Source organism: Sorex fumeus, unplaced genomic scaffold (assembly GCF_029834395.1).
Source record: "Sorex fumeus unplaced genomic scaffold, SorFum_2.1 ptg000064l, whole genome shotgun sequence".
Lineage (NCBI taxonomy): Eukaryota > Metazoa > Chordata > Mammalia > Eulipotyphla > Soricidae > Sorex > Sorex fumeus.
The window spans coordinates 1,175,792-1,191,654 of NW_026606121.1; the positions used below are offsets into that span (position 1 = coordinate 1,175,792).

At 44.2% G+C, this 15,863-nt stretch overlaps 1 protein-coding gene across 2 annotated transcripts in view; it reads right to left on the reverse strand.

Annotated features, from left to right (window-relative positions):
• Positions 1–1,006, reverse strand: part of LOC130036628 (cytochrome P450 3A12-like) — a 35,440-nt gene extending 34,434 nt beyond the window's left edge. For both annotated transcript variants that reach the window (XM_056128521.1, XM_056128522.1), the window contains exon 1: positions 936–1,006. In XM_056128521.1, the coding sequence (XP_055984496.1) occupies positions 936–1,006 (71 nt within the window). The remainder of the gene's footprint in view (positions 1–935) is intronic.
• Between the last annotated feature and the right edge of the window lie 14,857 nt (positions 1,007–15,863).

A 15,863-nucleotide genomic window follows, 5' to 3' on the forward strand; every position in this document is an offset into this window, starting at 1 on the left:
CACAGATTCAGGATGGGATGGGTGATATGGGGGGTGGGAGGGATACTGGGATCCGTGGTGGTGGGAAATGGGCACTGGTGGAGGGATGGGTATTTGATCATTGTATAATTGAAACCCAAGCACAAAAATTTGTAAGTCTACAACTGTACCTCATGGTATCTCACTAATAAAAATTTTAAAAAAAGATATACAATTCTGAGAAACTCAGTCATATATATATGTATAAGTAATGCAGGGTGATACAAAATATATTTTACTGTGAGTTGTAGTAAAAGTAAGTTTGAGGGCCAGAAAAAAATCATACAATGGGTATAGTGCTGGCCTTGCATGTGGCTGGCGCAAGTCCAATCTTCAATACTAGATACGGTCCTCCAAGCCTTCCAGCAGTAAGACCTAAGGTGTGGTCCAAAATCCAAACTAAGTAAGTTTGAGTGTGGAAGAGCAAATGCTTCCCATGCAAGAGGACAAATGGGATGTCAGTGATCCAAACCATGTGGGCCATGTGCAAGGCTGGCCCCTGAAATCGTTTTTTACAGGAACTGGCAAGGTGCCTGATACTAATAAAACCTCCTAAATAAAAAATTCTAGAAATAGCAAAGATGGCAGGTTTTTCTCCTCCATCATCAAAATATACTATAAAGCTTTTCAAAATATAGAATAAATAAACTATTCAAAACATACTATCAAGCTTTTCAAAATACTATTCAAAATATGTGATAAGTCAGATCAGCCCCAAGAGCAAAGGAGGTCACCATGCAAATTAGCCACAGAGACAGAAGTACTGGGGTGCATGGGGTGCGGGTGTCCCACCTCCATTGTCTGCTTAAGCACCTTCCTCTCTGGGAAACTTTATGACCTTTCAATGGGGCATGAGAAAGACCATCGGGTTAGCACCCCGTGTCCCAGGTGACAGAGCGGCCCAGTCAGACACTCACAAGTAGAGGAGCACCACGGTGATGACCAGCAGGAGCCAGGAGTCCATGGGAAAGCTTGGGGTCAGTTCCATGGTGACTCCTGAGCACTGTGCTCTTCAGTTTTCGAGTCCAATTGAGCAGTTCCTAGTGGCCTCTGCTTCACCTGTCCCTCCAGCCTGCAGGGGTTCACCTGCCAGAGTGTTATCTGCTGGGAAAGGGGGTGGGCCTGGGGCTGATCCAGTCACTTTCTCTACTCTGAACTTAGGATGATTTGGTGATTTGGAAACACTGTAGGGTTATTCAGTGTGGATGAAATTGGAAGCAAGCCAAGGTAAATCCTACAGGATAACTGATACTCAGCAAGCACCAAATATCAGGCTAGGCAAATGAGTGACTAAGGACACAAAACAATTATCTCCTGACCATTATTTATGGCATTAAGACATGTATCATGTTCCTTTTTTATTTTATTTTTTTTTATTTTTTGATGCACGCTCTGCATCAAAACAGTGGAACAAGTACCAGTCTTAAGTGAGTGGAACAGAACTGGGAGTTCAGAGGTATATCCTCAGCTATATGAACATCTTTTCTTTTCATCCTTTTTTGTTTCGGTTTGCTTTGATTGAGGGCCAAGCCTGACAGTGCTATTGGGCTGATCCTATCTCTGAACTGAAGGTCATGCTCAGCAGTGCTACAAGGATCATGCAAGAACCAGGCCAAGAACCCAAGTCACAGCTGCAAAGCATGAGCTCAGCCTTTTTGAGCTATCTTTCTGTCCGGGAGAAGGGAGTGATAACAAGCTGGACACGGAGCCTTCTTAATTCTCAGTTCTCTGGACTCATTTCTGAACTTTGGGTTCACCTCTGTGGGGGACCATCAGGGAGCCCCTTCTCCCCTCTTTGCCCTCCTTGTTTCCACATCAGGTGAAACAAGGATTCTAATGAATCAGACAGAGACAATGGCTGGAGCACCACCTTTGAGATTAGCTTATACAAAGCACCAGTTCCTGGTCTGAGTGTCTTCTTGCTCTCTCTCTAGCGGAGTCATCTGTCTCATGAGTTGTCCCATGAGAATCCTGATGGCAGAGAGCAACGACCTCTCGTCTATGGTCAGATAGGAACTGAGTCCAGCCAATGATCCTCTTGCCCTTGAGATAGATTGTCCCCTGTCAAGACTTGCTTTACAGTTTTACTATAGCTACAAAGTGTATTTTGATGTTGAGGAGAACAGCTTCCCATCTTTGTTATTGTTACGATTGATTTGGCTATTATGGTGATTTTATTATTCCATGTGAATTTCAAAAACACTTTTTTATGTCTTTAAAAAGTGTCAGAGGTAATTTTCTTATAAGGACTGTGTTGAATCTGTATAATGCTTTTTGGCAAGGTTGTCATTTTCACAATACTATTTTCCAGTCTATGAACAAGAATGTATTTCCATTTTCTTTTGTCCATTTTTATTTCTCTTGCTGGTGATTCATAGTTTTCTCTGTATAATATGGACTGTTTGTCTTTGTCAAAGGAGAAGAAGCATGAAGTGGAGCAAGGAAAGCGTCTTCAATGGTGTTATTCAACAATGGTGTTGAGGACGCTGGTAAGTCACATGTTAAAAAATGAACTCAGACACTTTCTTTTTTTAAATTTTTATTAGTGAAACACTATGAGGTACAGTTGTAGACTTACAAGTTTTTGTGCTTGGATTTAAGTTATACAATGATCGAGTACTCATCCCTCCACCAGTGCACATTCTCCACCACCAATGATCCCAGTAAAGCTCCCACCCACCCCCATCCCCCCATCTCATCCAGCCTCTATGGCAGGGCATTCCCTTTTTTTCTCTCTCTCCTTTTGTGTGTTGAGGTTTGCAAAAGAGGAATTGAGTGGCAATCATGTTCAGCCCATAGTCTATTTTCAGCATGCATCTCCCATCCTGGGAGGGTTCTCCCAACACCCTTTACTTGGCATTCCCTTCTCTATCTGAAATGCCTTTTCCCCTAACATGTGTAGCTGGCCTTCAAGCCATGGGAACTCAGACACTTTCTAACACATGAGCCAAAGTCAAATCTAAATGGATTAAAGACCTCAATATAAGATCCAAATTATATTGAGGAGAACATAGAATACTTCATGACTTTGATTTTAGAGGTATCTTCAATGGTCCAATGCTATTGGCCAACCAAATAGAAGCAAAGTTAAACAAACAGTTAAACAAATTAAACAAAAGTCTAATACTTAGATTTTAGACTTAGAAGTTTCTGCAATGATAAAGAAATGATGACCAGTACAGCCTTTTTAGAAAACAATATGGATATTCCTCAAAAAACTGGAAAATGAGCTTCCAAAAGATCCAGCAATACCACTTCTGGGATATATCCTGGGGATGCAAAAAAAAAAAAAAAACAAAAAACAAACAGAGTAGAAATGATATGTGCACTTGGACGTTTATTGCAGCACTGTTCATCACAAAAATCACAAATCACAAATCATCCTGTTATTCGTCAATTGCCTCGAGCAGGCCCCAGTAACGTCTCCTTCATCCTAGCCCTGAGATTATATTCAAGGCTCTTTAGGAGAATGAGACCCATCATTGTTACTGGTATTTGGCATATTGGGTATGCCACGGGGAGTTTGCCAGACTCTGCTGTGTGGGCAGGCTACATTTGGTAACCTGCCAGTTTGTCCAAAGTAGGAATGAGATAATAAGATGTCATAATAAGATGTCGCACAGCCGCGTTTGCGGCCGCGTGGTTCCGGGAGCTGGTTTTTATAGTCTCTGAGCCTTGGCCGTTGATGGGATTATACAGCGCCAGGGGGCCAGTTGGTGGGTATGACCCCCGCCTACTGGAATTTGGAGGATCTGGGTGGAGGATGCTCGGGCCAAATCCGAGTAGGCTTGGAGATCTCAGCCCCGGAACCCGCGTGACTTTGTCCCTCTGCCAGTACCTTCATGTGTGCGGAGAGTGGTCTCAGCATGATGGTGGCTGGTCCTGGAGGTCTTTGGCTGCCGGAGCCCTGGTCAGGGCGGGGAGGAAAGCTCAACCCGCTCCCCTCCAAGGGGTTCTGGCGAGCGAGGACAGTCAGGTGCGGGGGCAGGAGATTGCACTGTTCTCTTCCGGGAGCTGGTTTTTATAGTCTCTGAGTCTTGGCCGTTCCAGTAGGTGGGGATCACACCCACCAACTAGCCCCCTGGCGCCGTGTAACCCCATCAGCACTGTTCATAATAGTCAGAATCTGGAAACAATCTGAGTGCCCGAGAACAGATGACTGGTTAAAGAAACTATGGTACATCTAGTACACCTGCACAACAGAATACTATGCAACTGTTAGAAAAGATGAGATAATGAAATTTGCTTATAAGTGGATGGACATGGATAGTATCGCACTAAGTGAAATGAGTCAGAGAGAGAGGGACAGACAAAGAATGATCTGCACTCATTTGTGGAATATAAAATAAGAAAATATGAGACTAACTCCCAAGGACAATAGTGACAGGGGCCAGGTGTATTGCTACGTGGTTTGGAAGTCTCCCTCATGTGTTGGGGTAGAAGGCAGTTGGGATGGATAAGGGACCACTAAGTCAATGATGGTTGGAGGTATCGCTTGGGATGGTAGATGTGTGCTGAAAGTAGACTAAGGAACAAACATGATGACCTCTCAGTATCTGAATTGCAAACCATGATGCCCAAAAGTAGAGAGAGTAAGAAGGAAGATGGCTGCCACTGAGGCAGGGGGTGGGATGAGATGGAGGTTGTCGGAGGGATAGCAGGGACATTGTTGGTGGAAAATGCACACTGGTGGAGGGATGGATGTTCAATCATTGTATGACTAAAACTCAATTATGAAACTTTTGCAACTGTATTTCGCCGTGATTCAATTAAAAATTAAAATAAATTTTAAAAAGAAATGACCAGAATAAGAAGACATTCCACACTCCCATCACTCATCTAACAAAGTGTTAATAGCCAAGATATATAAAGCACTGGTTGAACTTGAGAAGAAAAATGCAGCCCCATCAATAAATGAGGGAAGAGATGAGCAGAAACTTCCTTAATGAAGACATATAGAAGCCAAAAGGTATTTGAAAAATGATCTGCATCACTTACATCAGGGAAATGCACATTAAAACAACAATGAGAATGATTCACTGCTAGTGAGAATTTTCACTGGTCCCACCATTTTGGAAAACCATATTAAAACTTCTAAAAAACACTAAGAATTGAGCTTTCATCCGACCAAAAAATTTCATTTCTTGGTGTCTACCCAAGGACCAAAAACTTTATTCAGGAAAGACATTATCAATCCTGTATTTATTGCAGAACAATTCACAAGAGACAAAATCTGGAAACAACCTAGTATCCAAGAACGAATGACTGGCTAAAGAAACTCTGGCATACAGACACATCAAATACTAGTTACTTGTAAAAAAAAGACGAAGTCATGCCATTTGCTGGTATGTGGATAGATGTGGAGTGTATCCGCTGAGTGAAGGTAGAAGGAGATACAGAATAGGTTCTCTCACATATGTAATATAAGTAAACAGAGTAGGTGAGTAACAGATGCACAAAATAAACAGAAACAGAGAATCGTCCTCACTGGAAAGCTTACCACAAGGGAGGGGAGAGGCAGGACGGAGGCAGACACTGGCACAATGATGTCGGCAAGCAGAAACTCTGGTGGAAGGTGCGGTGCTGGAATGTTTGATGCTGGAAATCCTATCATTAACAATACGATGCATAAAACAATATTTTAAAATAAAGGTAAAAATTAAAAAAAATTAAAAAAAATTAATTTAATTGTTTATTTTCCCACATGGCAGAGCCTGGCAAGCTACTCATGGTGTACTCGATATGTCAAAACAGTAACAATGACACTTCTCATTCTCCTGACCCTGAAAGAGCCCCCAGTATGCCATCGGGCCACACTAGCACGCTACATGGATGAATGGAGATGATACTGGAGCCCGCTCAAGCAAATTGATGAACAACGGGATGACAGTGATGATTTTTTTTATCTTATAAGTTAGTTCACATTATTTGATTACATTTAATATTCAAACACCAATCCCATCACCATTACACCTCCCCACCACCAATTTCAGGATGTTCCCATCCCAAGTCCCAAGCCCAATCCCAAAGTTAGTTCACAATATTTTATTACATTTAATATTCAGACACCAATCCTAACCACCACCACATCTTCCCACTGCCAGTTTTGGGATGTTTCCATCCCAAGCCCCAAGCCCTGTCCCAAAGCACAGCCGAAATAATTTATTTTGTGTTGTCTGTTTCGGTGAAATGGTATCACCCTGCTGAACCCTTCTGTTGACATGGATGATCACTTCTTTGTAGAATGGTGAGATCCTGGTAGTGAATCTGTAATACAGCTCACTGAGGATCCTGATGTATTGAGTTTGAATTCACTGATTGACTAGGGTTTCAATGACTGCTTCTGTCTCGACAGAATCAAAGGCCTTCTTTAAATCAATGAATGTTAAACAGAGCAGCATCTTGAACTCCTGAGAAACCTCAATGAGCTTGGTTATTGTGTGGATATGGTCAATCGTGCTGAATCCTTTTCGAAAACTAGCTTGCTTGCATGGTTGTCCTTCATCTAGTGTTCTGCCAAACCTATTCAGGATGACTCGAGTGAACAGCTTGTAGATGACAGACAATAGGCAGATCGGGCAATAGTTGCCACTGTCGTGGATGTCTCCCTTCTTGTACAGTAGTACAGTCCTGTTGGTTTTCCATTGGGATGGAACCTTGCATTCAGACAGGGATCATGTGAAGAGCCGAGCCAGCGTATTGATGAGTACTGACAGCAGGTTCTTCAGGTGCTCAGGTCTGACCTTGCCTGGGCCAGGTGCTGTTCGCTTCTTTACCGACGAAATGGCGTGTTGGATTTCCGAAGGGAGAATGTTGGGAACGACATATCCATCCTGTGGAATTTGGTATGTTAGCAGATGGACATGGCTATCAAAGAGATCTGAGTAGAAGTCATGGATAATCTTCTTCATTGCCCTTCTGGAAGATGTGATAGATCCATTAGGACGTCGGAGGGCAGTCATCTTGGTCTTGTAGTTGGCGAAGGACAGGCAGGTGTTATGAATGCTTTTCCCGGCCTCTGCCGCATCTACCAGCACTTCTGCTCTTCTCTCTTTGAGGTCTTCCTTGATCACGGCTCTGCACTGCTTTAGGAGCTCGGACGTTTGCTTTCGGTTGCCTGAGGCATGAGCCAAATCACATTGGCGAATGAGCTCAAGAGTTTTCAAAGATAGGAGTTTTTTTTGTGGCTATGTCTCTCTTGGCATTCCTCGCACAATCATGGAGGTGCTGAACCAGTCTATCATATTCCTCATCAATGTTGTCAACAGTGGCATCTTCCCATGTTGCAGTAATAGTGCCAAAGAGCTCCCAGTTGGTGGTCATTCTGGGACTTCTCTTCTTAAATTTTGCAGCCCTTTCTCCCCACTCTGTGAAGTAGAATTTTGCACGAAGGAGACGGTGGTCCAATCCCGTTTGGAATTTTGGAACAATAGCGACATCAGTCAGGCAAAATCGCCGATTGAATATAATGTCAATTTCATTGTGGAACCATCCACCGGGAGACTACCATGTCCAACGTTTAGATTTGACCTTCTGGAACTGTGAGTTACCATAGATGGTCTTGGTCGACATGATGAACTCAGACAGTCTCTCACCCTGTTCATTGCATTCTAGGTCATGGGTCCCGATGTGGAGTTCTTCAGCTGATCTTCTCGGTCCTATCTTGGCATTAAAATCACCAACAATGATCTTGTAGAAGGTGCGGTCTTCTTTATAGAACTTCTCCAGCTCCATGTAGAACTTCTCAATTTCTCCTTCATCATAACTGGATGTTGGTGCGTAGACAACGAAGATAGAAACTGCCGGCAGTGAGCCACATCTATTCAAGTGTAATTGTCCGATTTGGGTTGTTAGGCATTCGAATGAATCAATGCTCATGGCCAAGTTCATGCTGACAAGGACACCGACGCCTCCGACATCTCTTTTCTTTCTCGTGCCACCCTCAAGAACGTCATGCGATGGCTAGAATGGGAAGGAATGGGAGTGAAGATAGACAGTCAGCAACTATACCACCTCTGCTTTGCTGATGACATCGCTCTAATAACACCAAACATTAGCCAAGCGGCACAAATTCTGGCTGACTTCGACTATGAGTGTGGAAATGTCGGACTACAGCTGAATCTCACGAAGATAATGTTTATGAGAAACGGTCTCGTTCCTGACGTTCCATTCACTCTCAACGGGACAAACATCTTAGAATGCAACATTTATGGGTACCTAGGTTGAGAAGTCAACATGACAAATGACCTGGCACCTCAGTTGTGCAGGAGGAAGAGAGCGGCTTGGAATGCCTTCAAGAGCATCGAAGAAAGAGCTAAGAGGACGAAGAACCTCCGGCTCCGGGCACTTCTCTTCTATTCCACTGTTCTTCCTGCATTAACATACACCTCAGAGACCTGGGCCCTACAAAAACAGGATGAGAACACTATTTGGGTATCTCAAAGAGGAATCGTAAGAGCTATGCTTGGAGTATCACGGTTTACTCAAATGAAAGAAAGAATCCGAAGTTCCGACCTCCGTCGACGGTCAAGAATCAGGGATGCTGTCTCGTTTGCCAAGGCATCTAAAATCAGATGGGCTGGATACATAATGAGATTTGGAGATGTAATGAGATTTGGACTAGAGCCGTTACCAACTGGATTCCACGGGACGTCAAAAGACTGCATGGCCACCCACCTACCAGATGGTCAGACTTCTTCGTCAAGACCCTGAAAGATTGGTTTGAAGAACTTCATGTTCCTAGAACGAACAGACGTCATTGGGCTACACTAGCATGCGACAGGGACAAATGCAGATGTTACTGGTGCCTGCTCCAGCAAATCGATGATTAACAGGAATTCAAGTGATCAAGTGTTGTCTGTTATGGAAAACTGCTGAAAATGCTACAAAAAAGTATCCATAGAGGAAACAGTGTGAAGACTGTTCTATTTTGGCAGGAGCCATTAAGACGTTCTATAGGATATCACTAACACGTTGTTAAAGTTTGGGTAATGTGAGCTTTGGTATATATATCTGAAAATATGTATATATGCATATATATTTCCCTCTATGATTTGTTGCCTACTGTGTGGTACTTATGGAGAATGGGTAGGGAGTGTCTTATGATGTTTCAGTCCAAGAATATGTTCACTCATATGTGAGGCTCGGCCCGGCCTGAGCGTGTGGAGGGCGACTGGGAGCGTGACGGCGGTTGGGGAGTGGAGGCCGTCTGCTGGGGCTGGGTCCCTTGGGGTGGGGAGGGCTCTCACCCTCCCCCCTCTGGGGTGCCCCGAGTGGAAACAGCCTGGTGCGGACTCTGGTGGCATGGTTATGGAGGCTTCATTTTATGCTCCCTTCTAGAAGCAGCCTTGTGATCTGGAGGATGACCGATGATGAGATTGTCTGGCCAAATTAAAATTTTAAGACAATATTGAATCTTTTTCTTTATCCAAATCAAGCAAAACAGGACAAGCAAGGAAGGTGAATTCAGGCCTCAGTCTTAAGCTTCCACCTGAAACAAGTGGGCAGTAAACCCAATGGGTACAAAGTAGTGACTGTACCCATGGCCAAGATGGAGTGGACCCTGGAAAACATAGGTGGTTTACGGATGAAATGGCAAAGTTCTCAAAAGCAACCGGTGCTGGCGCGGATGTGGCGAGAAAGGGACCCTCCTTCACTGCTGGTGGGAATGCCGGCTGGTCCAACCCTTTTGGAAAACAGTATGGACGACTCTCAAAAAATTAGAATTTGATCTGCCATTTGACCCAGCTATAGCACTCCTGGGAATATATCCCAGAGAGGCAAAAAGGTATAGTCAAAGTGACATCTGCAATTGTTTGTTCATTGCAGCACTCTTTACAATAGCCAGAATCTGGAAAAAACCTGAGTGCCCAAGAACAGATGACTGGTTAAAGAAACTTTGGTACATTTACACAATGGAGTACTATGTAGCTGTTAGAAAAGATGAAGTTATGAAATTTACATACAAGTGGTACTACATGGAAAGTATCATGTTAAGCGAAATGAGTCAGAAAGAGCGGGACAGACACAGAAAGATTGCATTCATCTGGGGAACATAAAGCAACAAAAAGTGAGAGTGACACACAGGAATGGCTGAGATTAGTACCAGGAATTTTGCCCCATGAATGGAAGGCCAGCCACAGGCTCTAGGTGAAAAGGAAGCTCAGATAGAGAAGAGATTACCAAATGAAGGGTGTTGTGAGGGCCCTCCCAGGGTGGGAGAAGCATGCTAAAAGTAGTCGATAGACCAAACATGATTGCCACTCAAAGCCTCTCTTGCAAAACACAGTACCCAAAAGAAGAGAGAGAGAACAAGGGGGAATACCCTGCCACAGAGGCAGGATGGGACGGGGGGGGGGGGGATGAGGGGGGGGGATGCTGGGACCCATGGGGATGGATGACGGGCACTGGTGGAGGTATGGGGACTTGATCATTGTATAACTGAAACCCAAGCACAAAATTTGTAAGCCTATAACTGTACCTCATGGTTTTTCACTAATAAAAAAAAAAAAAATTTAAAAAAAAAAAAAAAAAAAAAAAAAAAGAAATGGCAAAGTTCTCTTCCAAAAATGAACTTTTTGACAGTAATAGGACCAAGAGAGAACATCTTATGATCTCAAGCCTTCGGGGAAAAGTGTTTGAACTTTTATATCTTAAATCTTAAACTTTTATATCTTAAATCTCCCATTTAAGATATAAAAGATCTAAAAATGCTAATGAGAACTTTCTCACTCTGATAAAAGTTTGATATATATCTGATATATACATATTTGATACATATCTGATATATATAAAGATATATATCTGATATATCATATCATATATCAAGTGAAAGCTTACCAGTAAGAAGAGAGAAGAGTGCTTTGTTCAAGGTACTGATTGAAAAGACTCTCCAAGAATCTCTACTCTGCAAGGTAGATTTGATTTGAGGGAATGATTAAAAAAACATTCGCAGACAAACAACAGATGAGGGCACTTGTCATTTATCAAACAGCTCACAAGGGTCACTGAATGGCAGTAAGGAGATAAAACAGACACTTCTCCAAAGAAGACAAATGGGTGGTTAGTAAATGTATGAAAAAGTACTTCTCATCACTTATTATTAGGAAACTGCAAATCAAAACAAGAATGGGATATCATCTTAGACCAGTGATAATATCAGAAAAACTGAAAACAGCAAGTTTTGGGGCTGGAGCGATAGTACAGTGGGTAGGGTATTTGCCTTGCACACGACTGACCCAGGTTCAATTCCCAGCATCCTACATGTTCCCCCGAGCACCGTCAGGAGCAATTCCTGAATGCAAAGCCAGGAATAACTTCTGTTCATCACCGGGTGTGATCCAAAATGCAAAAAGAAAGAAAACAGAAAAGGAAACAGCTAGTTTTGGTGGGGAAGTGTAATGAAAGAAATCTCATTCACTTTGGTGGGAATGACTGGTTCAGACTCTATGGAAAACAATATATAAAAGTCTAAAAAAACTATGATTAGATCTTCTATATGACCTGTGATTCCACTTCTTGGTGTTTACCTCAAGACCACAAAGACATTAACTCAAAAAGATATATGCACACCTATGTTCACTGCAGCATTAAGTATGACATCCAGGACATGTAAACAACACAAATGGCCAGTAACAGAGGGAATGGAACTGAAGAACAGCACCAGGTTAGGCAAAATAGGACAGAGGGAGAAGGGCAACTAAGAGATGGTCTTATAATCCGTGGGATACAGAGACACAAAATCAGAGAATGGAAAATATTGGATAATGGCAAACTCCTGTTTTATGAGCACAAAAACTGTCATACCCAACATACTAAGTTATGTTGGGTATGACAGGAAGCAAGGGACTAGATAGAAGTGACGTAAAGACAGAGGTGGAGGGTCTTGGGCACCTCAGTGGTGGTTGAAGGGGTACTAACCTTGTATAACAAAACTGTAACAATGATCACTACTGGAACTCTCTTACCTAACACAAAATATAGGAGAACATTGTTTTCTATACTATCATATTCTACCTGCACTGATTAGATATTTGGGCAGTAGGGGTGGTGGGCGTGGGGGTGGTGCTAGGGGAGGTGGGTTCATTCCTCTGATGTCCTTGAGTTACAATAGGGGATCCTTCAATAAGACAAAAACAAATGCATGACACCTCAAAGAAGATGACAAAGATTGTTTTGTGAGAAAATTGTAAAGGTAGTTCCTCTCTTCACTATGTTAAGTCCAGAATGTGTAGCTCTTCCAGTCATTGAAGGAACAGCCAGCATGTCTGACCACAGTATCTTATATAAGTGTCTTTCTACGGAGGTCTGAAACATCTCACTGCATTACACAACAGCTCTGCCCTCTCTGAAATACCACTGATACGATGGGGCTCATAGTCATCATGGTAGAGCTATCTTCATTTCTAGAAGTGCCAAGTGTTCGTATCACCAGAACCTGAAGACAAATCTAGGTGTTATTGCCCAGACCAAAGTCAAGATCGAAGAAGGTTCTACTCACCTCCATTCGAATGGCATGTTAGAAGAAATGGTTGGAAACAATCAATGTGGGCGAGAGAGGGAGTGAAAGGAACCTGAGGCCCTGTAAGTGGGAATTTGTGGTGGAAACCACAATGCAGGAAGCCAGGGCTAATCCTGGCCACCTGCATAAAGTGCACCTCCACCCCACGTAAGGAGAACCCAGAGCACAGAATCACTTCCAAAAGAAAACCTCAAAATGAAAATTTCATTTGGGCCAGTGATTTGCCCTAGAACGTGAAAGTACCAAGTGGAGAGAGGGCATTTATGTTCCTGAAATCAAGGCAGAACGATTCACAGAGGCCAAAACATTTCATGCATCTAATCACCCACCACCAAACACCAGATAAAGAGGCCGGTAGGTGCAATGGAACACTGGGCTTCCACTCTCAAAGGTAGAATTGTGCCATGTGAAACATGGGGTCTGAATTCAAGGAAATTAAGTTAAGTGAAATAATCCAGGAAATTAAAACTGTCATGGTTTGGGACTAGAATAATAAATAGTACAGCAAGGAGGACACTTGCCTTGCATGCGACTGACCTGGGTTCAATCCCCGGCATCGTATATGGTCCCCCATGCACTTTCGGGAGTAATTTCTGAGCACAGAGCCAGGAGCAAGTCCTGAGAACCGCTGGGTGTAGCTCCCCCACCCAAATTAAATTAAAAGAAAACCCTGATGGTTTCACTCGTATCTGGAAATTGAATAACTCAAGCAAATAACCTGACAGAAAGAGGTAAAACCACCCAAATCAAAACATAACGAACTCTTCATGGCTTGAGAGAGCGTTAGGTGCTTACCTTGAGCGTACCTGAGTAGTTCCTAGTGCTTCCTATGATCCCCTAAGCACAGAGCCAGAAGTTAGCCTGGAGGATGTGGCCCCAAACCACCCCTAAATTAACTTCCATAGTCAGTGACAATGTTGGTGACTGGAGAGAAAGGGGAAGGGATGTGAGAGGAGCAATAGAGGAGTCCTCAGAGGGTGGGGGCAGTGAGTGCTCTAGACATACAGAGGGGTAAAGCTGTAACCCCAAAACTCATTTATGTTGTAAGTGAATTATCAGTTATTTAAGAAGAGAAATAATTAATTCAAAATTTGTAATCTGGTGTTTGTAGTGACTGTACAGCGGGTAGGGCACTTTACTTGCACGTGGCTGACCTGGGATCCATCCCCAACACCCCTTCGCCCTTCAAGAGTGAGCCCTGAGCTGAAAAGCAGAAGTAAGCCCTGAATGCTGTAAATTCTGGTCCAAATTCCAAAAGAGAAATAAAAAAAAAGATCCTGCCCCAAGGGCTGCTAGCTCTGTGGGCCAAGCACATGCAGAGACTGCTGGGGGTTGTTGTTTAATCCATGGCACCAGATGGGTCCCTAAACAACACCCAAATAACCCCAAGTCCAAAACAGGTGTAGAGCCCAATCACTTCCTGGTATGCCCCAGAAATAAAGCCACAATTTTAATCTCCCTTCTTGGAACAGTTTCATGGTTTCAAGCTTTCCGGAAAGACACTAATCAATCTGGAGATTGAGGACCGTGGTGGGGGGTCAGACACTTTAGCTCCCATCTCTGTTTCAGGAGCAAACACTATTCTGGCAAGCAGCCTCAAACAGATCAATCACTGGGTGTGCATCCACTCCAGAACTTTCCTAACAGCAGGTTGAGGCCAGCTCACTGTGACCTCCAGCAGGAATTGCCTGTCCTCAGGCATCCCCTGGCCACCCCACAGCCTGGGGCCTGCGTGTCCCTCCAGGCTGGGTGTCCACTGTGCCCAGTGTCAGACACTGTAAATACCCAAGGTGAGCAGGACCACACGACAGAGGACACTGATGTCAAGGACCACTTGGGGCTTTTGGCTGCAGCTGACACCTGGTAAGACATTGGGAGCCTGTTGGATCTGGGATAAGGGATTTCTGGAGCCTTCCAGTGCTGACACAGCCATGAACAGAACAAGCATTTGGTCAAGGGAGTCAGAAGGAGGACACCTCAGGCTACCATAGTACCATTGATGTTTCTTTTCTTGGTTCCAAAGTTTCTCATCCTCCTTCAGCCAACTTTCATTGTAAGAACAAGGAAGTCAATCAGCTCACAGGCCCAGCCGAGGAGCCTCCCTTTGAGGGCAAAGACTCAGGCTCCAGGTGGTCAGAAAGAAGATTCTAGAGAAAGCCACAGGGCACAGCAGGCAGGTAGTGCAGAGGTTCAGAATTTAGAAGCCCCTTAAAAAATATTTAGGGACCAGAGTGATAGAACAGCAGGAAAGGTGCCTGCCTTACATATGACCAACCTGAGTTGGATTCCTGCCTTCTATATGGTCCCCAGAGCACCACCAGGAGTGATTCCTGAGAGTAGAGCCAGGAGCGACTCCTGAGCATTGCTGCGTGTGGCCCAAAAACAAACCAAGAAAGTACTTAGACAAAACTCATGCAACATCAAAGTGAGTAATCTTTTTTGAGTCAATGACATCCAGTGGCTCTGCTTCACTCCAGACATTTCTGTTCTGTGCTGGTGGATTTACCCAAAAGACGGTCCTGAGAACAGTCACTTGGTTCATGGCCCCCAGATGTGGGTCACTGAGTGGCCATGTGGGAGGTCCCCCCATGCTGTGCCCTGTGTCCTTCCTGACATGGTAAGTCTCTGTCCTCTCTGTGTGCCACTGTCTTGTGGTCTCACCTTTGGATGCGGTGGCGTCTGTTGTGGCAGGACGGCTCTGGGGTCAGGGCCTCTGCAGCTCTGGGGTTTTTTCAGGGTGATTCTGGGTCACCAGACTCTGTGCAAACTTCTGCCAAACTGCCAAACAGCTTTCCATCTCAGCTGCAGTGTCCAGGCATCGGTCCCAATTTTTATGCATCCTCACCGCTGCCTCTTGTCCCAACACCTTTCTTAGTGGGCAACCCTATAGCTGAGAAGTCCTCAGGCTTTGGGACTTGGCTTTGGGTACCACACTGGTTAACAGTGTGAGAACATTCTAGACAGAGAAGAGAAGGCAAGATTGAGACTGGGACCTGGACAGGGGGTCAGCTGTGTGGTCTCCCTGGGGACCCCAGGGACATCCATGCTGCTGCTACCGACAGTTTTCTACAGAACCCTGGCTCCTTTCAGGGCAAATGACACTTATTCTTATAGATCTTGCTTTTGTAAGTGATATTGCTTCTTGTTGATCACGAGATGCGCTTATTGCTATTAACATGTAACCGGAGTCTGGACTGATAGCACCAGGCCTCAGGCACCAGCTGCTCCAAATCCTTGGCATCACAAACAGTCCCCCAGGTTCAGCCAAGGGTCACTCCAGAGCACAGAGCCAGAAGCAGTTCATGAACACCGCTGGGTGTGTTAA